The following is a 19,595-nucleotide window of genomic DNA, read 5'->3' on the forward strand; positions in this document are numbered from 1 at the left end:
TTGGAAACCACTGACCTTATATTTATGCTCCTAAATAAAAGCTCAAATGATTCAATAAGTCTTATATGCTGCACATAAACTACGCGTCTGTCCACCATGTTGAAACATGCTGCAAACATATTTGCCTAATGCATGATGTATATTCAATTTCTGAAGTTCAAAGCAACTTTAGTGGTACGTTTTTGCAGATCATTTCAATCGCATTTTTGAGTGGCTTAATTTTTGGGGCGTTGAAGTTTGTCACACAGTATAATAAGATGAATATTTGATTGACAGAAACTTCTCTTAGTGAATGTATTCAAAGTCATCACATGCTTGTTTATCAAGCGCCGCAAATATACATGTAATATGCACCGAAACTTACCTCAATGGCATTTTTGTGTCCCCGCAGGTGGTCGCTCTGAACAAACGGAGTAAGGAGGCTGAGTCTGCATTCCTTGGAATCTACAAACAGCTTATTGAGGCCCCGGGTGAGTCTCCCAATAAGACTGTAGATGTTTATCTTTCCTGACAATAGCAGCAGAAACAATCGTCCCACACTGAAAAAAATCAACTTCCACAAATCCGTATCTTTTCTTCTATCAAGATCAATTAATTTCCCAGCAATTATCCTGAATGTGGCGAGCTGTCCATTTTGGTGACTAGCAGAGAAAAATCACCTCATGTATATGAAGTGATCAACAAATCCAAAAATATTGCTCTTCCCACTGATATTCTGTGGTAAGCTTGCACATTGATATGAGATGCATAAAGGCCCACACCCTGTGGCTTCTATCCATTTTTTAGAAATCCGTGATCTGAGTGGTTTCCAGAACTCTGCGTGAGGCCACTTCAAAACCCAGCCTAGGTCCTTGAGACTGCTTAACATAGCTGAGGAGCGAATTCATCCTCGAGGAGTTTGCCTGTTGATTGTAGAAGGCCAATTAAACTGAAGTCTGGCCTCATGTGGAACGCGGGCCTGATGAGGCCAATTGGGGAAAAGCAAGAGAGGGGCCAGGGGTTAGAGAAGAGCAAAAACTTTTTGGTGTTGTTGTTTCTGCTGTTCTCAATTTCAATGCCCATCCATGTGCACACGGTCGCTGTGTTGCAGGATACTGCGGCAAAACATGGCCCAATCTCATTCCAGATCAGAGAAACACTTGTGGCAGGAGTAGAGAAAGCTGTTCACTAATTCAATGAACGCAAGATAAAAGTCTGCGACAGAGAAATAGCAAAAGCAGCAGCTGACTTTTAAAGGTCTCCTTTTGCCTTGAAAGGTCTCCTTGTGCCTTGAAGTCTCCTATTTGATATTCCCTCTCTCTCTCTCTCTCTCTCTCTCTCTCTCTCTCTCTCTCTCTCTCTCTCTCTCTCTCTCTCTCTCTCTCTCTCTCGCTCCACTTGAAATTGTCACACCAATTCATTTACAAGCCATTTCCTTAACATTGTGGGTGAGGGTGTGTGTGTGTGTGTGTGGGGGGGGGGGGGGGGGGGGGTCATTTGGTCTAAAGCCCCAGAATTTAACACAGGAGCATATTTTGCGAAGTAACCGAGTAAAAGCTAGTAAACTAGGTTGATTTGAGACTAGTGGTACTATCAGAAAAAGTCAAAAGTGGAACATTACGAAGTCATTGTATCAACCAGTTACTCCATTTTCTGGCCCGTTGTTCTGGAGTATCATTCATACCAGTCAAAACAAAAAATGCACCATTAAGAAAGAAAACAAACTAACATATAAGTCGCTTCAGAGTACAAGTCACATTTTTGGGGGACATTTATTTTGCAAAAACCGAGACATAGTGGAGCTCGGACTTTCCCCCCCAAATACCCGCTCCTTAATCGTAGATGCATTCTTAATATACTCCTAGTATGCACTGCTTTGCTCCGACTGTTTGGAAACTCAGAACATTGCCCTTCAGTTATTCATATTGTCCCGAAAAAGGAGTGCCAGAGCCGAGCGCATCAGGCAGCACATGGAAAGGAAACAGTCCAAGCACGAGCCGCTAATTGCTTTATGACATAGTCTGGGGAACGCGCTCTGGCGCCTCGAATTCTTACAGTCTCAGCGTGGTGTCGGTGTGAATTTCCAAATATTGATGGGCAGCAAGCAATTTTCCGGTTGAACAAAACTTTCGCTGAAAATGGAAAGTTTTTTTCTTTTTAGTTTATAATGACTTACCTGAACTAGAATCCCGCAAAAATATAAGTCTAGTTGGTCTGTAAAAAGTAAATGCTGTTTGGCAGATGCCACTTGCCAGCGATTGCAGCAGAGTTCCAGGAAACAACATCTGCCATGACTACAATTCTTCTTCGTCTTTTAGTTCTTCTTCTACTTCCATTTCTTTCTCGATTTCTTCTTCTTCTTCCATTCTTCTTTGACTGTCCTTTGGCAGTTGGCACATACTTTTGGGGCATTACGACTGGTGGAAAGAATGTGATGGTCATGCACAGAAAGTCAACACAATTAGGGTAAGGGGATTTTGGTTTCCTGTCTGAGCTCTAATTATAATACGGTTACCGTATATACAAGTTGCATCCAAGTATAAGGCGTAGGAGCAGCCAAACTATGAAAAAAGTTGTGACTTATAGTCTGAAATATATGGTACTCAAAAATGTGTGTATGTGTCCATTTTTAAACAGTACCCCCATCATGACCAACATTAAAATAATGTAGTGTCGTAAATAGGCTTAAGCTGTAAGTGTTCATCAAAATTGATGTCGATGTTTTAATGACTAAATACTAATCATGTTTTTAAAATTATTTATTTATTTTAACAATTGTATTAATTGTGTGTTTTATGTATTTGTGTTTCGGGGGTGACGGATGGAAATTAACCCTGTGCTAAATCCGGCACTTTTACACGTCAACTATGTAAGTATGCTTGATGTTTTCAAGGTCCATTGTCCCATCTAAAGTATTAACATAAAATTAAAAAAGAAATAAGTCATAAAAAAGATCAGAATATTCTAATCCACTTAAACATGCGCCTGTTAAATGTTAACACTCGATTTAAATATAGGAAATTTAAAAACGGTCCGTAAGTAATGAGCAAATCAAATTAATTGCACATATAATTCATACACAATTTTCCTAAAAAAATGTTTGAACAAAAACACAAATGAACTGTACTTAACAAAAGTATTGATTAAAAAAAGTGTTTAATCCAGTATAGCCTTGCACAGTTTGAACATTTAAAACCACATTTCATGCCACGGGCTGCAAGGTGGATAACTGCTTAACACGTCCGCCTCACAGTGGAGAGGTGCCGTGATTCCATCTCCGGCTTTCCTTGTGTGGAGTTTGCATGTTCTCCCCGTGCCTGCAGTTTTCTCCGGGTAATCCGGTTTCCTCACACATTCCAAAAAACGTGTGTGGCAGGTTGCCGGAACACTCTAAATGGTCCCTAGGTGTGAGTGTGAGTGCAAATGTTTGTTCGTCGATGTGTGCCCTAAAATTGGCTGGCAACCAGTAGTGTCCGAATACAGCTGAAATAGACACACCAGCGACCCTCGTGAGGATAAGCGGATTCGAAAATGGATGGATGGACATACCACACTTTGAGAATCACTGAATACAAAAAACTGAAGCGAAAGAACAAATCAACCATTAACGTACAGTATTGAATCCGGTCCTCGAGGGCTGCTATCCTGCATGCTTTGGATGTTTCACTCCTCAAACACACCTGATTATGATCATTATCATCAGGCTTCTGCAGAGATTGCTCATGAGCTGATCATTTGAATCAGTTCTGGTGTAGGAAGGAATCATCTGAAATATGCAGGACTGCATACCTTCAAGGACCGGAGCTGGACATAACGCTTAGTGACAGGTCAATTGTTGTTGTAATCTGGAATCGAATATTTCTGGCAGCGAGCACCAATTATAAAAGGGCTCCCAGCAGCCTCTAAATAGGGGAAATTTTGCTCTGAAAATTTGGTAACAGTGCAAGTACATTTTTCATCTACAGGCCAGTGCAACCAAAAATGTGCAGATTTTTTTTTTCACATTTGCTGTCCTTTAATATTTTTTTTGTTGTTGCTGACAAGCTTCTGCTTTGCACTTCAGCCCATTTATATGTAATAGAGTGAAAAGGGTGGTATGAATATTTACTTTGCAACTCGACTGAACGTGTGCGCCCCTAACTGTTCTAGTTGCACCACTAAAATTTCTGGACTACTGTGCCTCCAGTAAAAAGGTTGAATCCGAGGCGCTGCTCACACATGAGTCCAGCCCACTGGTTCAGTACACGGGGCGGACTGTGAGTCCAACCTTGATTTTAGGAGGTACTGCATGTAAATTACTATCAGTTAATTGTCAGTCCAATTCCAAACCTTTTGTCTCTCATGTTACACACATTGCACGGATTTTTTGAGTAAACGATCATATTGATCTGCAAGACAGTTTAGGCAACTGTCATCACTTGTAGAAGATGACTGAGTGTTATTTCTTGATTTCAACTCTGTGTACATGCTCAATCTCGCTCACCCCATTCAGGCACGTGGGAACGGTTGAAGCCTTGCCCAGTTGAATTTGGCATGGACTGATTGCCCGTCAACCACAGTATTTCAAGTCGTGTTTCCCCCAAATTAGCAGTTGCCCTGGTCCAGCATGACGAATACAAACAGCAACACGTGCCGCAAACGGCATACGTTTTGCGATGGTTTTCTGCGGGGAGCCCTTCCTGTATTTTTGCAGCATGTGGTGTCACCTCCATTATTCTGCGGCGATTTGTCACCGTGCATCTTGCTGCAGGTATCCAAGGTCACAACTCCCATCTTACTTGAGAATGGATGGCTCCAGGTTTACTGCAGGGCAGTCATGTGGCTATGGCCCCACTTCATTTCTCCCCGCCTCTCAAAAACAACAAAGCGATCCCCCTCTGTTCCCCTCCCGCTGTACAGCTCGTGTATTTCTGATTCTTTGACAGATGTAATCATTCTTTACCCGACACGCTCGTTAATCTTAATGTAGTTATTCCTATTCATTGCTGGGTGTTTTATTTCCTTTCATATTGTTTCATTTGACAGTGTCTCTCCTCGAGTGTGCCTTCCCGTGTGCTCCTACGTGCGCCTTCGGTCCAATCAGAGCAGACCACAGTCAATGAACAACATGGAGATGGAGGGAAAACATCCCTTCGATTTGTGACCCGTTGTATGTGGCTATCAATAAAATCTGGTTCCATATCAGTTATCCACCAGGCAGCTCTCTTTGGTTCCCGATCCCGTTCTTTTGACGATATGCTTTAGAAATAATGCTGCAGTTCAATCGCACCCCCAATATAGCAGAAAATGCAACTCCTCTTGAAATGAAAACTTCTTGAAGGACGTTCTTGAAGGTGTTTTTGTTCTCTCCACTCCTCCCTTTTATGAGGCCCCAAAGCTGAGATGTCAATCCGCTTGAGTGTTTCATTAGTGTGCTATATTTTGATTTGCCTGTGACATCTTCTCATGCTGTGCGTACGAACCCCGTCTTAGGCTTGAAAGGGGCCTGTTAACACTGTTTCCCCAACAATGTTTATATCACCTCCGCACTGTTTTGATCAGCCCTGATAAACACGTTGTGATCACCCAGCGCCGCAAAAATTGTGGCAGCTTCTGCCGGAGTTCATCAGTTTCCCAGAGATGCCCTGAACTTTTCCCACGTCTTTTTCTACCTCTCCGTCTTGCTGTCTCATTCTTCTCTTCCCTCCTGGAATGTATGCGAGTTGTTTGAACGTCAGCGTTTGTTGATCTGCGAGGCCTTGTCGCCAGGGGCGTAGCCCAGAGACTGATGCTCCAGGTGTTTGCACTGCATGCACGCATGCACGCGCGCACGCACACACACACACACACACACACACACACACACACACACACACACACACACACACACACGCACACACACACACACACACACACACACAGACATACTTCCCTCAGGGTCCAGCCCACGCCCTCTCTTTTTTAGTACAGAGCTACTTTCATCTGAGCGGGAGCTCATCAGACTTGAAGACTGTGTTCCTAATACACCCCACGAAGTGTGCAAAGCGTGTGTAAATGAGCATGGATGTGATGTGTGGGTGCGAACGAAGTTGAAAATGTTATCAACAGTGCTTGCTAGTGGTGAAGGTTGGGACTGCAGGGCAGAATTTTGTTCTGAGCCTTTGTGGGGGACCCTCTGTAGAATTTGATTTGGGCTCCCCCCCCCGCCATGTTTCTTTTAATTGTGTGTGTGTGTGTTTTTAAATCCTCACACTTTCTGGAGGCCTCTCGTGGCCAGGAAACCCGAAGCAGCCGCTACGTTCGCGAATGCCAGGGGTCAGTTCTGTTACATTGTGTCGCGTTTCGTGTCGTTTTCCGTTAGAAGAGGCCTGTAAATCTCTTACATAGCCACAGTGAACGCTCCCTCCAGCTATGAAATGATCAAATCAGAAAGCACTGACCTCAGTAGTTCAAAGCCATTCAAATGCATTAAGAATGGTTGTCCTTCTTCAACCCCCACCAAACATAAACAGGCACACGCAGAGAGGCCTGCGAGGCACAGCAAGCTGGCTTTATTGTAATTGTGCAGCCGAGTACCTACAGTCAGGGTAAGAGGGCTGGAGGAGGAGGAACGCTGTAAATGTTTGTGGCAGTCTGTTGGAAAATAAGGGCATATAAAAGCTGATGGGGAATGAAAGCTCCATGGGTGGGACGTGATTATGCCCAAGTGATTAATAAGAGCAGTAATAAACAAAGGCCCAGGAGATGTTTGAGGTGCTTAATAATGCATTATGTTCATAAAAGAGCTGGGCCTTTCCAACTGATCCCTGTGGAGTAGGACACCCCAGAGGGACCAGGAAGGGAGAACAAGTGTGTGTGGAGGAATGCAGCTTTGTGTGCACGTCCAATTACAAAAGGTGAAACAAAAGAACGAGGCGATTCTAATTCCTTATGACTTCAGCGCATGCCACATAAATAACAATGAGCAGCATAGTTTGTGGTTGTCCCTCAAGTTTAGTATTTGTTGGTACATTTACAATCCCTCTCTCTATACTCTGAGGAAAAAGACAACATCTATCCTTCATGCCCAAAAGGTGTTGCTATCCACGTGTTAGTCACATGTATAACTAATCTCTTTAATTTGCACATCAAGTTATTTTCAACTAATTCCACGCCATGCATGCCAGCTTCCAATGCAGCACAGAAAAAAAAGTTGTCGTTTTGAATATGATGCGGTAGTATTTGCAATCCAAAGAAATTATAGCGGCAGGAAGGGGGCAATTAAACTAAATGCTTAACATCAATTTCCATTTGTGAAGGTGAAACTCGAGCTCCAAAATTGTGTCAGCCTAGTTTTGGTCCTTGACGGCACTATTACAGCACCCTTACTGTTTGTTGCAGCAGCAGAACATGTTCGTGGACCTTGAAGTCCACTTCGAGAGAAAAAAAACAAAACAATAACAACACTGTTTTGAATGAACAGAAAAACCCCCCTTGAGCTCAGCCTTGTAAATTAATTTGTTCGTGTTGTATGATGGGAACACAGCTGGCCTCATTAACATGTGCACAACAAATAATTATAGTTTTTCCCCCCCTCCTCTCTTCAGCCAACCACTGCCTGGCTAATGGGCTTGCTGGGTTAATTATGTCAGAGCGTAATTACACGCGGCCCAGTGAGACTTAATGGTGCACCCTACTGCGCCCACGCCACCTAATGATAGTGTATCGCTGACGTGGCAAAGACGGACCAGCCGACACACCTGCTTGTCTTGCAGCGCAAGACCTTCGCCCTTCCGCCCCTCCGTTAACCGCTTCCAACCGGACACATAGTCTACCTGTGCACTTTTCTCTTCCGTGCCACACACAGACTACTGAACTCTCCTTCTTCTGACAGATGTTGGCTTCTGCTTCCTGATACTTGTAAGGCCTTTTTCTTTGGAATGCAATTGCCCAGAAACAGCAAGTCAGTGGCCACGGGGTAGCAGCGACTAGACCATGGCAGCCTCATTACTGCACTGCTAAAATGATGAAACTCAGTATCAATGCAGCTGCGATTGTGCAAAAGCATAATTAAAAGAGTGAGTACCTACGTAGGCTTGAAGCTCTACAGAGATTAAAAAAAAAAAAACATGTCCAGGCACGCATTTGCTTTAACCGTTTTTGCAATAATTTACATTCATAAATTGTACACTGAGCCATAGTGACAGTTGGAAATCCTCAATGTAAGTTTGTCAAGATGAAAATACATTGTAGGCCGGAAATATTTTCTCTTATTTTTCCTCCTTAAAAGGTCAATGTCTGCATTTTCTTGTCTATGCAGTTTCCTAAATTGGCATGCAAGCCGGTCTCCACCCCCTTCACTCAGTGTACGAAATGTTGAAATTGGTGTCATGTATCCATTTTCAAAAAGTATCTCTTATTTTGACATTTTTCAAATCCCTGAATTATTATTATGAATGAAAGGGCTGAAGTATGAGTCACTGAATTGAATCAAATCAATAATTATGAACTTTTGACAAATGATCTTGTGTTTCATAAAAAATACCTGGGCCTGATGGGATATGGATAAAACATTTATAGCCCTGGCCACATCCTCGAACTTGTCCATCCCTGAAGTACAGTTTGCGTGTAAAAATATATTTGTCCCAGAAGTCTGAGGAGGACTTTTCACAAGTAGTAGTAGCACACAAAAATTACTAGAACGTAGACTGACAACATTTGAAAACTTTAACAGAAAACTTCCAAAACATTTAAAAGTAAAGAAAAAAGTGTAGGGTCCTAAAATAGCTTTAAAAACGTTTCAAAGACCTTAATTAAAGTTATGGGTTAAGTTTTTATAACCTGCATTCAAAAGCATTTACACTCGGGGCTGACTTCACTTCTGTTGGCAGCTTATCCCATTTGTGTGCAGCATAACTGCTAAATGCCGCTTCACTATGTTTCCTTGGAACTCTGGACTCCATTAATTGAAGTCGACAGCTCTCAGCGCTCTACTGGGCTTATATTCAATCAGCATTTATTTGATGCATTTAGGACCCAAACCATTTTATGGTTTATAAACCTCTAGCATAATTTTAAAATCTATTCTGCAGCTGGTTTTTAGGCAGTGTAAAAGCCTTTAGGACTGGAGCAATATGTTCTGATCTCTTTGTTCTGGTCAGAACCCGAGCAGCTACGTTTTGAATGAGCTGCAGCTGTTTGATGCTCGTTTGAGGCAGTCCAATAAGAAAACTATGGCAATAATCAAGTCTGCTGCAAATAGAAAGCAAGGATAAGTTTTGCCTGGTCTGCTCAGAGCATGTAATACTTCAGTCTGAATATCGTCGCTGTCAGATGAACACGTATGTCCATTTTTGTAATTTTCGAAATATTTACGTTAATGGGATGCGTTTCGGACATCCCACTATTGTAATTGTTTTTATAAATGACAAAAATCGACACACGTTTTACACAGGACAGCAGTGGTATGTTTTTCAGCAGGTAGGAGGCTGTTTTAGTGATTGATTTCAGATGACTGCTGAACGTCAAGCCTGAGTCGAATAGCACCCCAAGATTTCTGATTTGGTCTTTGAATTAAAAAGACAGTCACTCCAGGTGTTTTCTAACTGCACGGCAATTCTCTTTATTGCCCAAAACAATTACATACAATTTTTTTAGCTGAAGGAAAATTTGGTTTATAGCAGCAAAAAAGGCGAATGCAAGAAACATTTTGTGGATCATTCACCGATTGTAAACATTATGAAATGCTGCAAATGTTAAAATAATACATGACTTAAACGTTTCCTTAGAATATATTAGATTTGGATGTGTACCTTGGACTGTACTACAGAGAAATGTCAAGAATGATATGAAATGGGATGGATCGGTCGAGTATATTTCCAAAGTATTTGCACATTTGTGGCAAAAATATTGCCGGTCTTTTGAGCCTCATCTTGTCAAGCTCGACGAAACAATGACAATATGCAAACATACATTGGCAGTCCCGTGAATTACTGTATGTCGTCCTCAGAATGTTGATTTTGGTCATAAAATTCATAAAAGGAAATGCTCCAAATGTGTGCTTTTCACCAGATGTTTTGTTTTTGTGTCAGTAATTATGACCTCAAATTAGGAATGCAATTATCCTTGGATAAGGGTTGGAAAGGAAAAAAAAAACAGTTTGACAACCCTATGTTTTTAAGGGTGAGACCCTGATACAGTATCCTGTACTTAAAAAGCCTTGGTAGTGTTCATTAATGGAAATGCAAGCTGTGAGCCTGTTTTAAGGTCAAGCTTGTTTTTTGTTTTTTGTTTTTTACCATCAGCGTCAGATTGTTGCCCATAAATACCTCCAATTAGGAGACGCGTTGTGCAAACTTGCTCACTGACTTTCTGGACTCTCCCTCAGTAAGTGTAAATCTCGCAGCCCTTTGAGAGGATCCCCACATCTCGACTTCAACCGCAAGGTTACTTTTGTATACCGACTTCAGTTATTTCCCGTGGCTTTCGATTTGACTTTCCTTACTCCCTTGCCAATGATTGATAATCCTGATTTATCCATGTGCAAGTATGATCTCTGTCCTTTGATCACTAAAAGTTGAAAAACGAAATGAGAAAGAGGCAGATAAAGCGATTTCTGTGACAGCGGGTCGATGGCAAAGCAGTGCTTCCTGTTTGTCTGAGAAAAGCTTTTCCCTTAATAGTGATGTCCCTTGTGACTGATGCAACATCTCCACAGTTGGTGCAACAATGAAAGCAGACAATGTTTGACTGTAAATGGTCCTGGGAAAAATAGCGCAATCAATTAAATGGTGCGAAATGTTTGTCTGACGAAAAAGCGGATTGGACGCCCCGCAATGCACAGCCAGGATTTCAACAAATTGCATGCCGCAGAAGTTTGGGGTCTGTGATTAGTGTTTATTTTTGCTGGGACTTGATGGCAACGTTTGGCTTCATAGCTCATGAAATGTCACGGCAGTCCGGGCCCACACTAGACACACAAGTGTGAGATGCGCGGATGAAAGCTGCGAGAAAAAAAGTTTGTGTAGAGCAAAGAAGCGATTTTCCTCTTTTGGAGTTTGTAAGGCATGCACGCAAGTGTGTGTATGTGTGTATGGCCCCCCCCCCCCCGCCCCCCTTGTCAAGGAGCTCCCCTGAGCTTCCTTCTTTGTGCTTTGGCACTAGAAGTCACCTCCTTTGGTGTTGAGCAGGCAGGTACACAACAAGAGCAGCTCACTCTCTCTGAGCTGTTGAACTTTTCGGGAGGGGAAGAAAGGGAAGGCAAAGATTAAAAACAGCCCTGTGATGTGGAGTGCCGAGCTGCCTCCTGAGAATTCCTGGCATAATAATTTAAATGATCAAATGATACAGAGGAGACTTGTTAGCTGAGAAACAGGCTCCTAGTTGGCCCCATGGGCCCAGTGCTGCCGCGCATGCATTGCAAAATAGCTCCTCTGTTGTGCTAAAGAATCCTGCTTTTTTTTCATCCTTTCTCTTTTTACACCCTTTTCAGGAGCATTCTTTTTCAACACTTTGTTTTGGTGTATATATTTGGCATTTAAGATTGTCACCCTTTTAAAACAATCTGTGTTTTTCCCCCTGATCATTTATGAGAATATGAAAATATTCATTACGAAGTGACGGTTTGGAAGTCAGCTTTTCGCGTGATATCCAGTTTGTCCATTTTTCAAAGGCACTCTAGTGTGAAAGTCAGAGTTGCCTGCTTTTTGGAAAATCTCATGAGCATAGTCCACCTTTGTTGGAACTCATGAAAAATAATGTGTAGGACTCTCTAATGCTTTTATTTTTTGAGTCAGTGACTGTAAATATCATGTGCTTTGTTGTAATTCTTTCCTTACATCTTTGTTTGTGTGCATTTTCACAGATCCAGCTCCTGTCCTGGAGGCCTCACACACACTGGAGGAGAGGCTGCAGCAGCTTCAAACTTTGGCCCCTGACAGTGGGGCCCTAGTGAGGGAGATCAGCGGGCACTGGAAGAAAAACTTGGAGTGCCTCGAGAAGACAGGTCAGACAAATGCATCAGACAGGATTCATCTTCTCTGCCCCTATTTATATTTATTTTTTAAGAAATAAAAATCAGGTCAGTTACATCTTTTAAAAATTAGTTGCCGCCAAAGGTGAGTCAAATATTTTTGAATGAAACTAATGATGAGAATATTGATGGGAAAACTTTTTACCTTTGGAAATGATGATGATTTTTAATAACTATCCCTGAGTGTGTGATTTGGAGGTATCTCGTCACATCTTGCATAAGAGAAATTTCATCTGTGCTGTATGTTTCACATAAAGTACATTTGACAATAAAGTTTATCCAATCCAATAAGAGTGGAACAGCACACCTGACAAACTGCTTTGGGAGAAGCGATCCCCATTCTTCAATGTTTATAGAAATCACCTAGATCCAAGGAAATGCAAAGTTGAAGAGCGTTTTGCCATCGAGTAGGTGATGTGGCATGACTCCTTCTCATGACTGGTTCCAAGTCATCCCTTAGATCAGGGGTGCCCAAACCTTTTGGACCGAAGATCGACTTTTCGATCAACCAACCTCCCGCAATCGACCAATTGCCGCGTACGCGAACGCACATACACACGCACGCCATGATGAGCAACAGCCTGAGACGGAGGCATGCGACGCACTTTTGCAGCCTGTTAAGTATCGTAGCTCACACGTGCCGTTTTAAAGTGCTTCCCTCAGCCCTCTAGATTCCCATTCTTTGTCCGTCCCCTTGGTGAATTGTACAAAACAAACTCTGAAATGAGAATAATGATAACGATAAAAGATATCGCACAACAGCTCTGATCACAAGCTGCAATTGCAGACTGCTGAGCGCTAACAACTTCCGCTAATGCAGGTCACGCGCCACCGTAGGTTAATATTTACCTGCTTCATTTATTTATTTTTTTTAATACTTTTTGTGAAAATGAGACTGACAGGTTGATTCGGGTACAGTGTACATTAACACAAAAAGATATATTACTAACATGCACAAAGACACGCAAATGGTTGTTTGTTTTTTTTCTCCTCTACACCCCTCGCGATCGACTTGGGACCAGTCCACGATCTACCGGTCGATTGCCATCAATGTAATGGGCACCCCTGCCTTAGATCCTCCACAAGCTCCAAAATTACATTGCTGGAAAGAGAAGAGGTTGTGATCATTTTTGTTTTTGCCATTTCAAAAAGTGTACAATTTCACAGTATTTGAAGGTGCAAAATCACTCACCGCAATGTGTCTCAGGAATGAGGAATTACATTGCATTTGAAATCAAATCTATTTTCAATTCATCGATGTGCAAATAATCCTCCCAGAAAGGGCAAAATCAACTGTGCGGCAATTGTGCCTGTTTGGCAGATGCAATCTGACAAACAGTTAGCACCCAGTTAGCAAATCGGCTTCCGCATCTGCTTGTGTGAGCAATCAAGTTTAACCATTGCCCGTTTTTGTACACACAAACCTTTACTAATTCAGGGCCTCTATATGCTGCTAAAAGGGTCTGGTTACATCTTTGGTTACTCCTATACATCTGCCTGTGAAAGCTGCATTTGAAGTACCTTTTATTTCTGTTGAGAATTCATAATTTTCTCACATTCTCTTGATAGAGCCCACAGACAACGGTTTTGCAGCGAAGATTGGAGACTCCCTTGAGTCGACCACTCCAGTCCATGATATGACCCCCAATAGCACCCCTCCTGCAGCCCCAGGCTCGCCACAGGAGATCTACCGGGACCAAACTGAGGCACGGAGGTAGGGGCTACGAATGATCGCGCATCTTTGAGAAACACAAAACTGTCATGTAAAACTTCTTGAAGTCCAAATTAGTTTTGCGTCCTGGTTTTTCAAGGGCAATCCTGCGTTACAAGCCCATCTTAACCTACTCCATACTACGGACTTTGAAGTGCGTTCTTAAATGTGTTCAGGAATCCCGTACAAAGCTCAAGTGTGGCTCAAGAGGTTAGCTGAACAAATATTCAATACCTTGCTTTGGCATTTTTTTTTTCTCGCATTGCGCCGAACCTAATGCTGTTTAATCACTCAGAGCTGGACCATGATAGAACTGTATGTTTTCTTTTGCTTGGGTTTTAATTTCAGTGTTAGTGGTTGTGTGCAGCACAATGTTCTTAGATACTGAGCACATTCAGTTACCCTGTGTCTGAAATGCGCGATATAAATAAATCTATCTTGTCCTTGCATTGTGGTTAGCACGTCTGCCATACAGTTTGACAGTGGCATTCCGTCAGAACCTTCAAGGCCTCTGGTGATAGCCAATCAGATTGTAAATTCACCACCAAAAAGCCATCCCACAGGCCCCGAGTTTATCCGTCCTCTGATTGGTTCAGCTATTAGATGGGTGGCCAAAGCTTGATTTACGATGGAGGATGTCATTGCACTATCATTGAAAATTCACTTTCAAAGGGTACATTTCAAGAAAAACTGGACTTTATGAGGCTATTTCAACCAACACTGCTTTGCAGAGTGGCTTGTTTTTTATTTATTTATTTTTTTTGTGGGGGACAGAGCAGTAATGTATTAGTGGACCAGTTATCCTACACACATAGGTAGGAGCTTCTGCATTAGCATCTCTGGTGAGTACAATGTCAATTATTTTATTTTAGTTATTGATAACAATTGATTTTGTCATACTAATCACTGTACTGTAAGGTGGCCCGGTAGTCGAGTGGTTAGCGTGTCGACCTCACGGTGCAGGGTGTCCCCGCCTACTGCCCGAAGACAAAATGGATGGTTGGATGGATGGATGAATGGATATTCTATTGGAGAGGTTTGGAGTTCTTGTGGTGATGTATTTGAAGATAAATAAATGAAACTGTTTTTTTCTTTTTTTTTTTTTTTTTGCTTCTGGTAAAATCCTCTAATACGTGCACTGCTCTTCAGCGGTATAGTATTTCTTTGGAGGGCAGCGGGTACATATTGTGACATGATGGCGTTATTGAAAGGTGGATAAGATCGCTCAATACCCACTGAAGGCCCACGTCCCAAACTCACCACCTGCCACTGAGTTTTGAATTTCCGGGATCACATCTTCGCTCTGGCATACCAGTGGAACGTGTTTGTGAGGGGTTTTCTCTGAGTACCCTGGTATTTCCCAAAGCATGCATGTGAGGTCAATTAAAAACTCCAAAGAGTGCATCGGTTTAAATGTGTGTGGGAATGGTTGTTTATCTGTCTGTGCCCTGAGATTCATTGACCACCAGTTCAAGTTATATCCTATCCCACCTTTTGCTCAAAGGATAGATAGATAGGCTCCAACTCACCCGGATGGTATGGTAGTTGTTGTTTACAATACAGTCAACAGATAAGTATTAGGGACCAAGACCAGCAACGGATGGATGAATGGATGGATGGATAACCAGAAACCTTAAAAGGTGCAGGGTGTATGGACAGCATCTTAGAGCAGTATATAGAAAGCACAAAAATATGTCAGTAGGCGCAAAGAGGTGCTTTTGTCAAAGAGTAGTTTTGATTATGTTGTACAGAAGATAACATCATCTAGCCCACTCACAAATGGTGATTTGCGACCCGGCAGCGGTTGACTGTTCTGGCATTTCTGATTTATGCTCATAAATAGAAGGAAAGCTTAGATGGGACTTGTTAGTGTTCCAAGTGAGGATGAGATCCCCTTTTGCTAGAGAAATCCAAGTCCATCACATGTTAAATCAAATCAGTAAGAAATGGCCTGTAATGGTTCTTTGAAGGTTCTCTTAAAATGCTTGAACAGCACTTAAACTTCCATTTGTCAATGTAGCCTGCACTGCGGCGGAGCGACGCCGGGATGAACATTTTACATGTCAAGGCATAACGCTGTGTAGCTAAAGTGAAAATGTGTATAACTGACACAGCTTCTTCTCTCAGGGAGGAGGAGAATGCTGGTGTTAGTTTGGCTGATAAACTGTCAGAGGCAGAGGAGAAAATCAAGGTTCTGCATTCATGTGAGTACTTTCAACACTGACATCTACACATATGCTGTAACTTTAATTACAACTGCTCATTAAAACTAGTCCTTTAAATAGAAAGTAATTACGTTTGTACACCCACCAGCCACAACATGAAGTACACTTACACATAGCCTCCCCTTTTCCAATCCTTCAAATATATATATATATATATATATATATATATATATATATATATTCGAAAATATAATGTTGAATTTATTTTAAAATGTGTGGCGCATGATGAAGCGTAAAACACACCAGCAGAGGCCCCGGACTGTTGAAAAGCTAAAGCTGTACATCAAGCAAGAATACAAAAGAATTCCACCTACAAACGTTCATTTAATGTTAAAAGGAAAGGTGATGTAGCACAGTGGTAAGCACGACACTCTCCCAACTTTTTGGGAACACTTGGCAGGCATAAAATTCAAAGCTAATAATTATTTGCTAAAAGCAATTCAGGTTAGAAGTTTGAACATTAAACCTCTTGTCTTTGTAGTGCATTCAATTAAATAAAGCTTGAACATGATTTGCAAATCACTTTATTCTGTTTTTATTTAACGTCCCAAATTAATTGGAATTGGGTTTGTAAAAAAAAGTGTATATATACAGGTGTGTGTATATATATATATATATATATATGGTATATTTTTTTACCATGTTACAGAAAATCATTGATACGCTTTTCCGCGACGAATGGAGTTTAGCTTTAAAAAAAATAAATCTGTGACGAGACAAATTCATAAATGTCAAAACACCAACATGCAATGGTGCACTGTAATTCACTGCTTCTCCTGGTGAACTCAAAAATAACATTGGCAAATACATGGGCAAACTACGGTCCGCGGACCAAATCCGGGCCGTTGGTCTTTTTAATCCGGCCCGCCCAACGTTGGTACACAATTAAGGTTCAATGTCAATGATTGCATTCATTTCATTTGGACTTGTAATGACAGGCACTTCAATGCCAGGTGGCACAGTTACTTGAAGTTGCAGAGCATAGGGAGGAAGGGGGAGACGATACAGAAGCCCGCAGTAGCGGCAAGGAATAATGTACTCTTAAAGTCTGAAAAATGTGCCAAAAAAGGCAAAATACCACTTTTTAAAAAAAGAAATCCAATTAATATTATGTCGAATTTAGTTCACCCTTTTGATCCGGCCCTCCATAATATTTTCTGGTTCTCATGTGGCCCTATGCAAAAAATAATTGCCCACCCCTGCTTTAGATTAACATGCCCTGCCACTGTTTGTCTCTGAATAGCGTTGGATACTTCACAGACTGAGCTGCTCGACCTGCGGTGTAAATATAACCAAGAGATGACGAACAAGTAAGAACCTGTTTCTGATTTATCACCTACATCCGGAACCTCCTTTCATCCTGCACAACCTTTTAACACAGGGCTGACAAACTGCCATTTCTGGGTCCCTCGTGACTGTAGGTTATCAAAGCAATTTTAGTGCTGAAACGGTTTGACTTTATTTTGCCTACATAAATTCATGTCATGTGTAAAGCTGAGGAATGCCATTGCAACAGCAATGGAAAAGAATGACTCAGCCATTAAGGCAGGTCGATGAGAGAGCTCTGTGTTTGCCTTCACTGGCAGTTGGGTCTTGACAGCCCTCAAGAAGAATTGCTCCATTTAAAGATTGCTTCAGAAAACCGCTACAATGTCCTGGTTTTTGAACGCTACGTCTACCCTGCGTGCCTGAAAAGCATCTGAGACCGTATGAAAGACGTCGATAGACATTCAAAGTAAACACTCTTTTGTTCAGGTTGTGCTCCAGAGCACAGTCAGCCACTGCTAATGGATTTTCTCCGAGGCTTAATCCATGGCACATTTGTGGTGGTGTTTCAAGACCATCTATTTTGTTGGACTGGCTGCTTTTTCATCACGGTGTGCAGCAGGTAGTCAGTAGTATTTTATGTACGTGGTCATAGTGCGGCTGTTACCGACGGTTCACATTCCTTTCAGATGACAGCAGCTCCACTGAACCACAGCAGCAGTTTCCCCGGCATGACCAAAAGCCTCTAAACTCTGGCCTTGCCACCATTACTCTCATTGCCTCTTTCCGCAATGTACATACATTGCAGAAACAAAGTACTATTTGTCTGCTCTGACTCGAGTAATGGAGCAGCGAATCAATACGGAACATTTTCTGCACCGCACAAGTTCATCAGATGTGAAGCTGATGACACCAGTTTTTGCTGTCAGCACGGTGCTGTCTTTCCAAGTCTTATTCTTGGACGCAGACAAAACCATTACCTTCTCAAACCAGGGTTGCCCCCCTCACCCTACCCTGATTGTTAATGCCCCCAAAATATTTGTGGGATCCTTCAAATTCCACCATACAATTTTGGTTTGTTGTATTTTTCTAACCAGAGTCATTTTCATTTATTTTGATATTCAGGCTATCATGCATCCTTAAAGCCTAAAGTCAAAGTTTTAATTGCTAATTTTCAATCGAGCAAATGTACGGTTAAGGCTAACGAAGACATTTTAGGTCAATTCAAAGGAATGTTTGAGCAATTCTACTTTTGGCTAGCAGGACCATCACGTGTAGAACATGAAACGTGTATGCACACTTAATTTCTTCACATGATCCTTGATATTAATCCACCCTCACCTACCTTTTAAAAATTAGGTTCCATGTTGCAAAAGAAACCGGTGAACTTCAAACAAACCTCATGAATAACTGCGATTCTGCTTAAATTAGACTAATTATCAGATATATGGAGACAAGTTGGAGGGTACATTTTGTTGTATGTAACATGATGCAATTAAAATCTCCCTAATCACTTAGAAAAATCATCCGTTCATCGGTCCGTTTGATGCTGTAAAAAAAACAGTGGAATTTGGTCAAAGATAATGGGATAGATGTCTGTTCCTTTAAAAAGTGTCTTTTCCTCGACACTTGTTAAAATTCGGCAACACTTTCTTCATTAGATAAATAACTTCAACGTAGGCTTCAAAAACCTACGAAAAACCCCCAACTGCTGATACTATTTGTTCACCTAAATCAAGTGCTTAGTTTGCATCGTTCAAAAGTCATTCGTTCCACCTTTAACAATTTGCTTAGCATCAGATTTGAGTGTATTGCTTTATTGATATTATCCCTATCAACGGCACGTTTGTGCGTGTGCTTGTTTTTGTGTTTCCAGGGTAGAAGAAGTCGGCATCCTCATGGCCAAGCTTGAGAAGGAAAACCAGGTGAGTGTTTCTCTTCCCTGATTGAGATATTCCTTTGTTAGGGTAATCACTCCTGTAATCATGCCCTGGCTTTCATTAAGACAGCCTCTGTCCTGTCTCCCCCCCCCCTCCTCCACTTTATCTCCCCCCTCTTCCCCTGAGTGTGTGATTAGAGGGTGTAATCCTGAGCCCCCGTCAGTGGGCGCTCTGCAAGCAGCATGGCTGCACTCAGCAGAGGAGACCGCAGAGCTCGATTGATGCCAGAGCTCAGAACACCAGGGCTCTTAGATACTGAATTTCTTTGTCTCGGTTTCCTGGTGACACCTCCATGCTTCTGAAGTCTGAGCTTCTGTTACAAGTTTTTACTCATTGTATTCATACAAAGAATCAATAATTAGAAAGGCGTGACAAAGGAGGTTAACACTTTGTGGAAATAAAGTCAGCGTACTCAACAGCTGCGTTAGCAGAATAAACCAATGTCGAGGCTGCACCGTACTTGGCAGTAATTTTAGCAGCTGGCT

The 19,595-nt window shown here is 41.9% G+C and overlaps 1 protein-coding gene across 2 annotated transcripts in view; it reads left to right on the top strand.

The window, feature by feature from the left end:
- Positions 1 to 19,595, top strand: part of cux2b (cut-like homeobox 2b) — a 103,445-nt gene that overhangs the window by 64,971 nt on the left and 18,879 nt on the right. For both annotated transcript variants that reach the window (XM_052068149.1, XM_052068150.1), the window contains exons 4-9: positions 392 to 470; positions 11,801 to 11,941; positions 13,538 to 13,682; positions 15,807 to 15,883; positions 17,148 to 17,214; positions 19,047 to 19,095. In XM_052068149.1, coding sequence (XP_051924109.1) covers positions 392 to 470; positions 11,801 to 11,941; positions 13,538 to 13,682; positions 15,807 to 15,883; positions 17,148 to 17,214; positions 19,047 to 19,095 — 558 coding nt within the window. The remainder of the gene's footprint in view (positions 1 to 391; positions 471 to 11,800; positions 11,942 to 13,537; positions 13,683 to 15,806; positions 15,884 to 17,147; positions 17,215 to 19,046; positions 19,096 to 19,595) is intronic.

The sequence above is a fragment of the Hippocampus zosterae genome, chromosome 6 (assembly GCF_025434085.1).
Source record: "Hippocampus zosterae strain Florida chromosome 6, ASM2543408v3, whole genome shotgun sequence".
NCBI classification, from domain to species: Eukaryota; Metazoa; Chordata; class Actinopteri; order Syngnathiformes; family Syngnathidae; genus Hippocampus; species Hippocampus zosterae.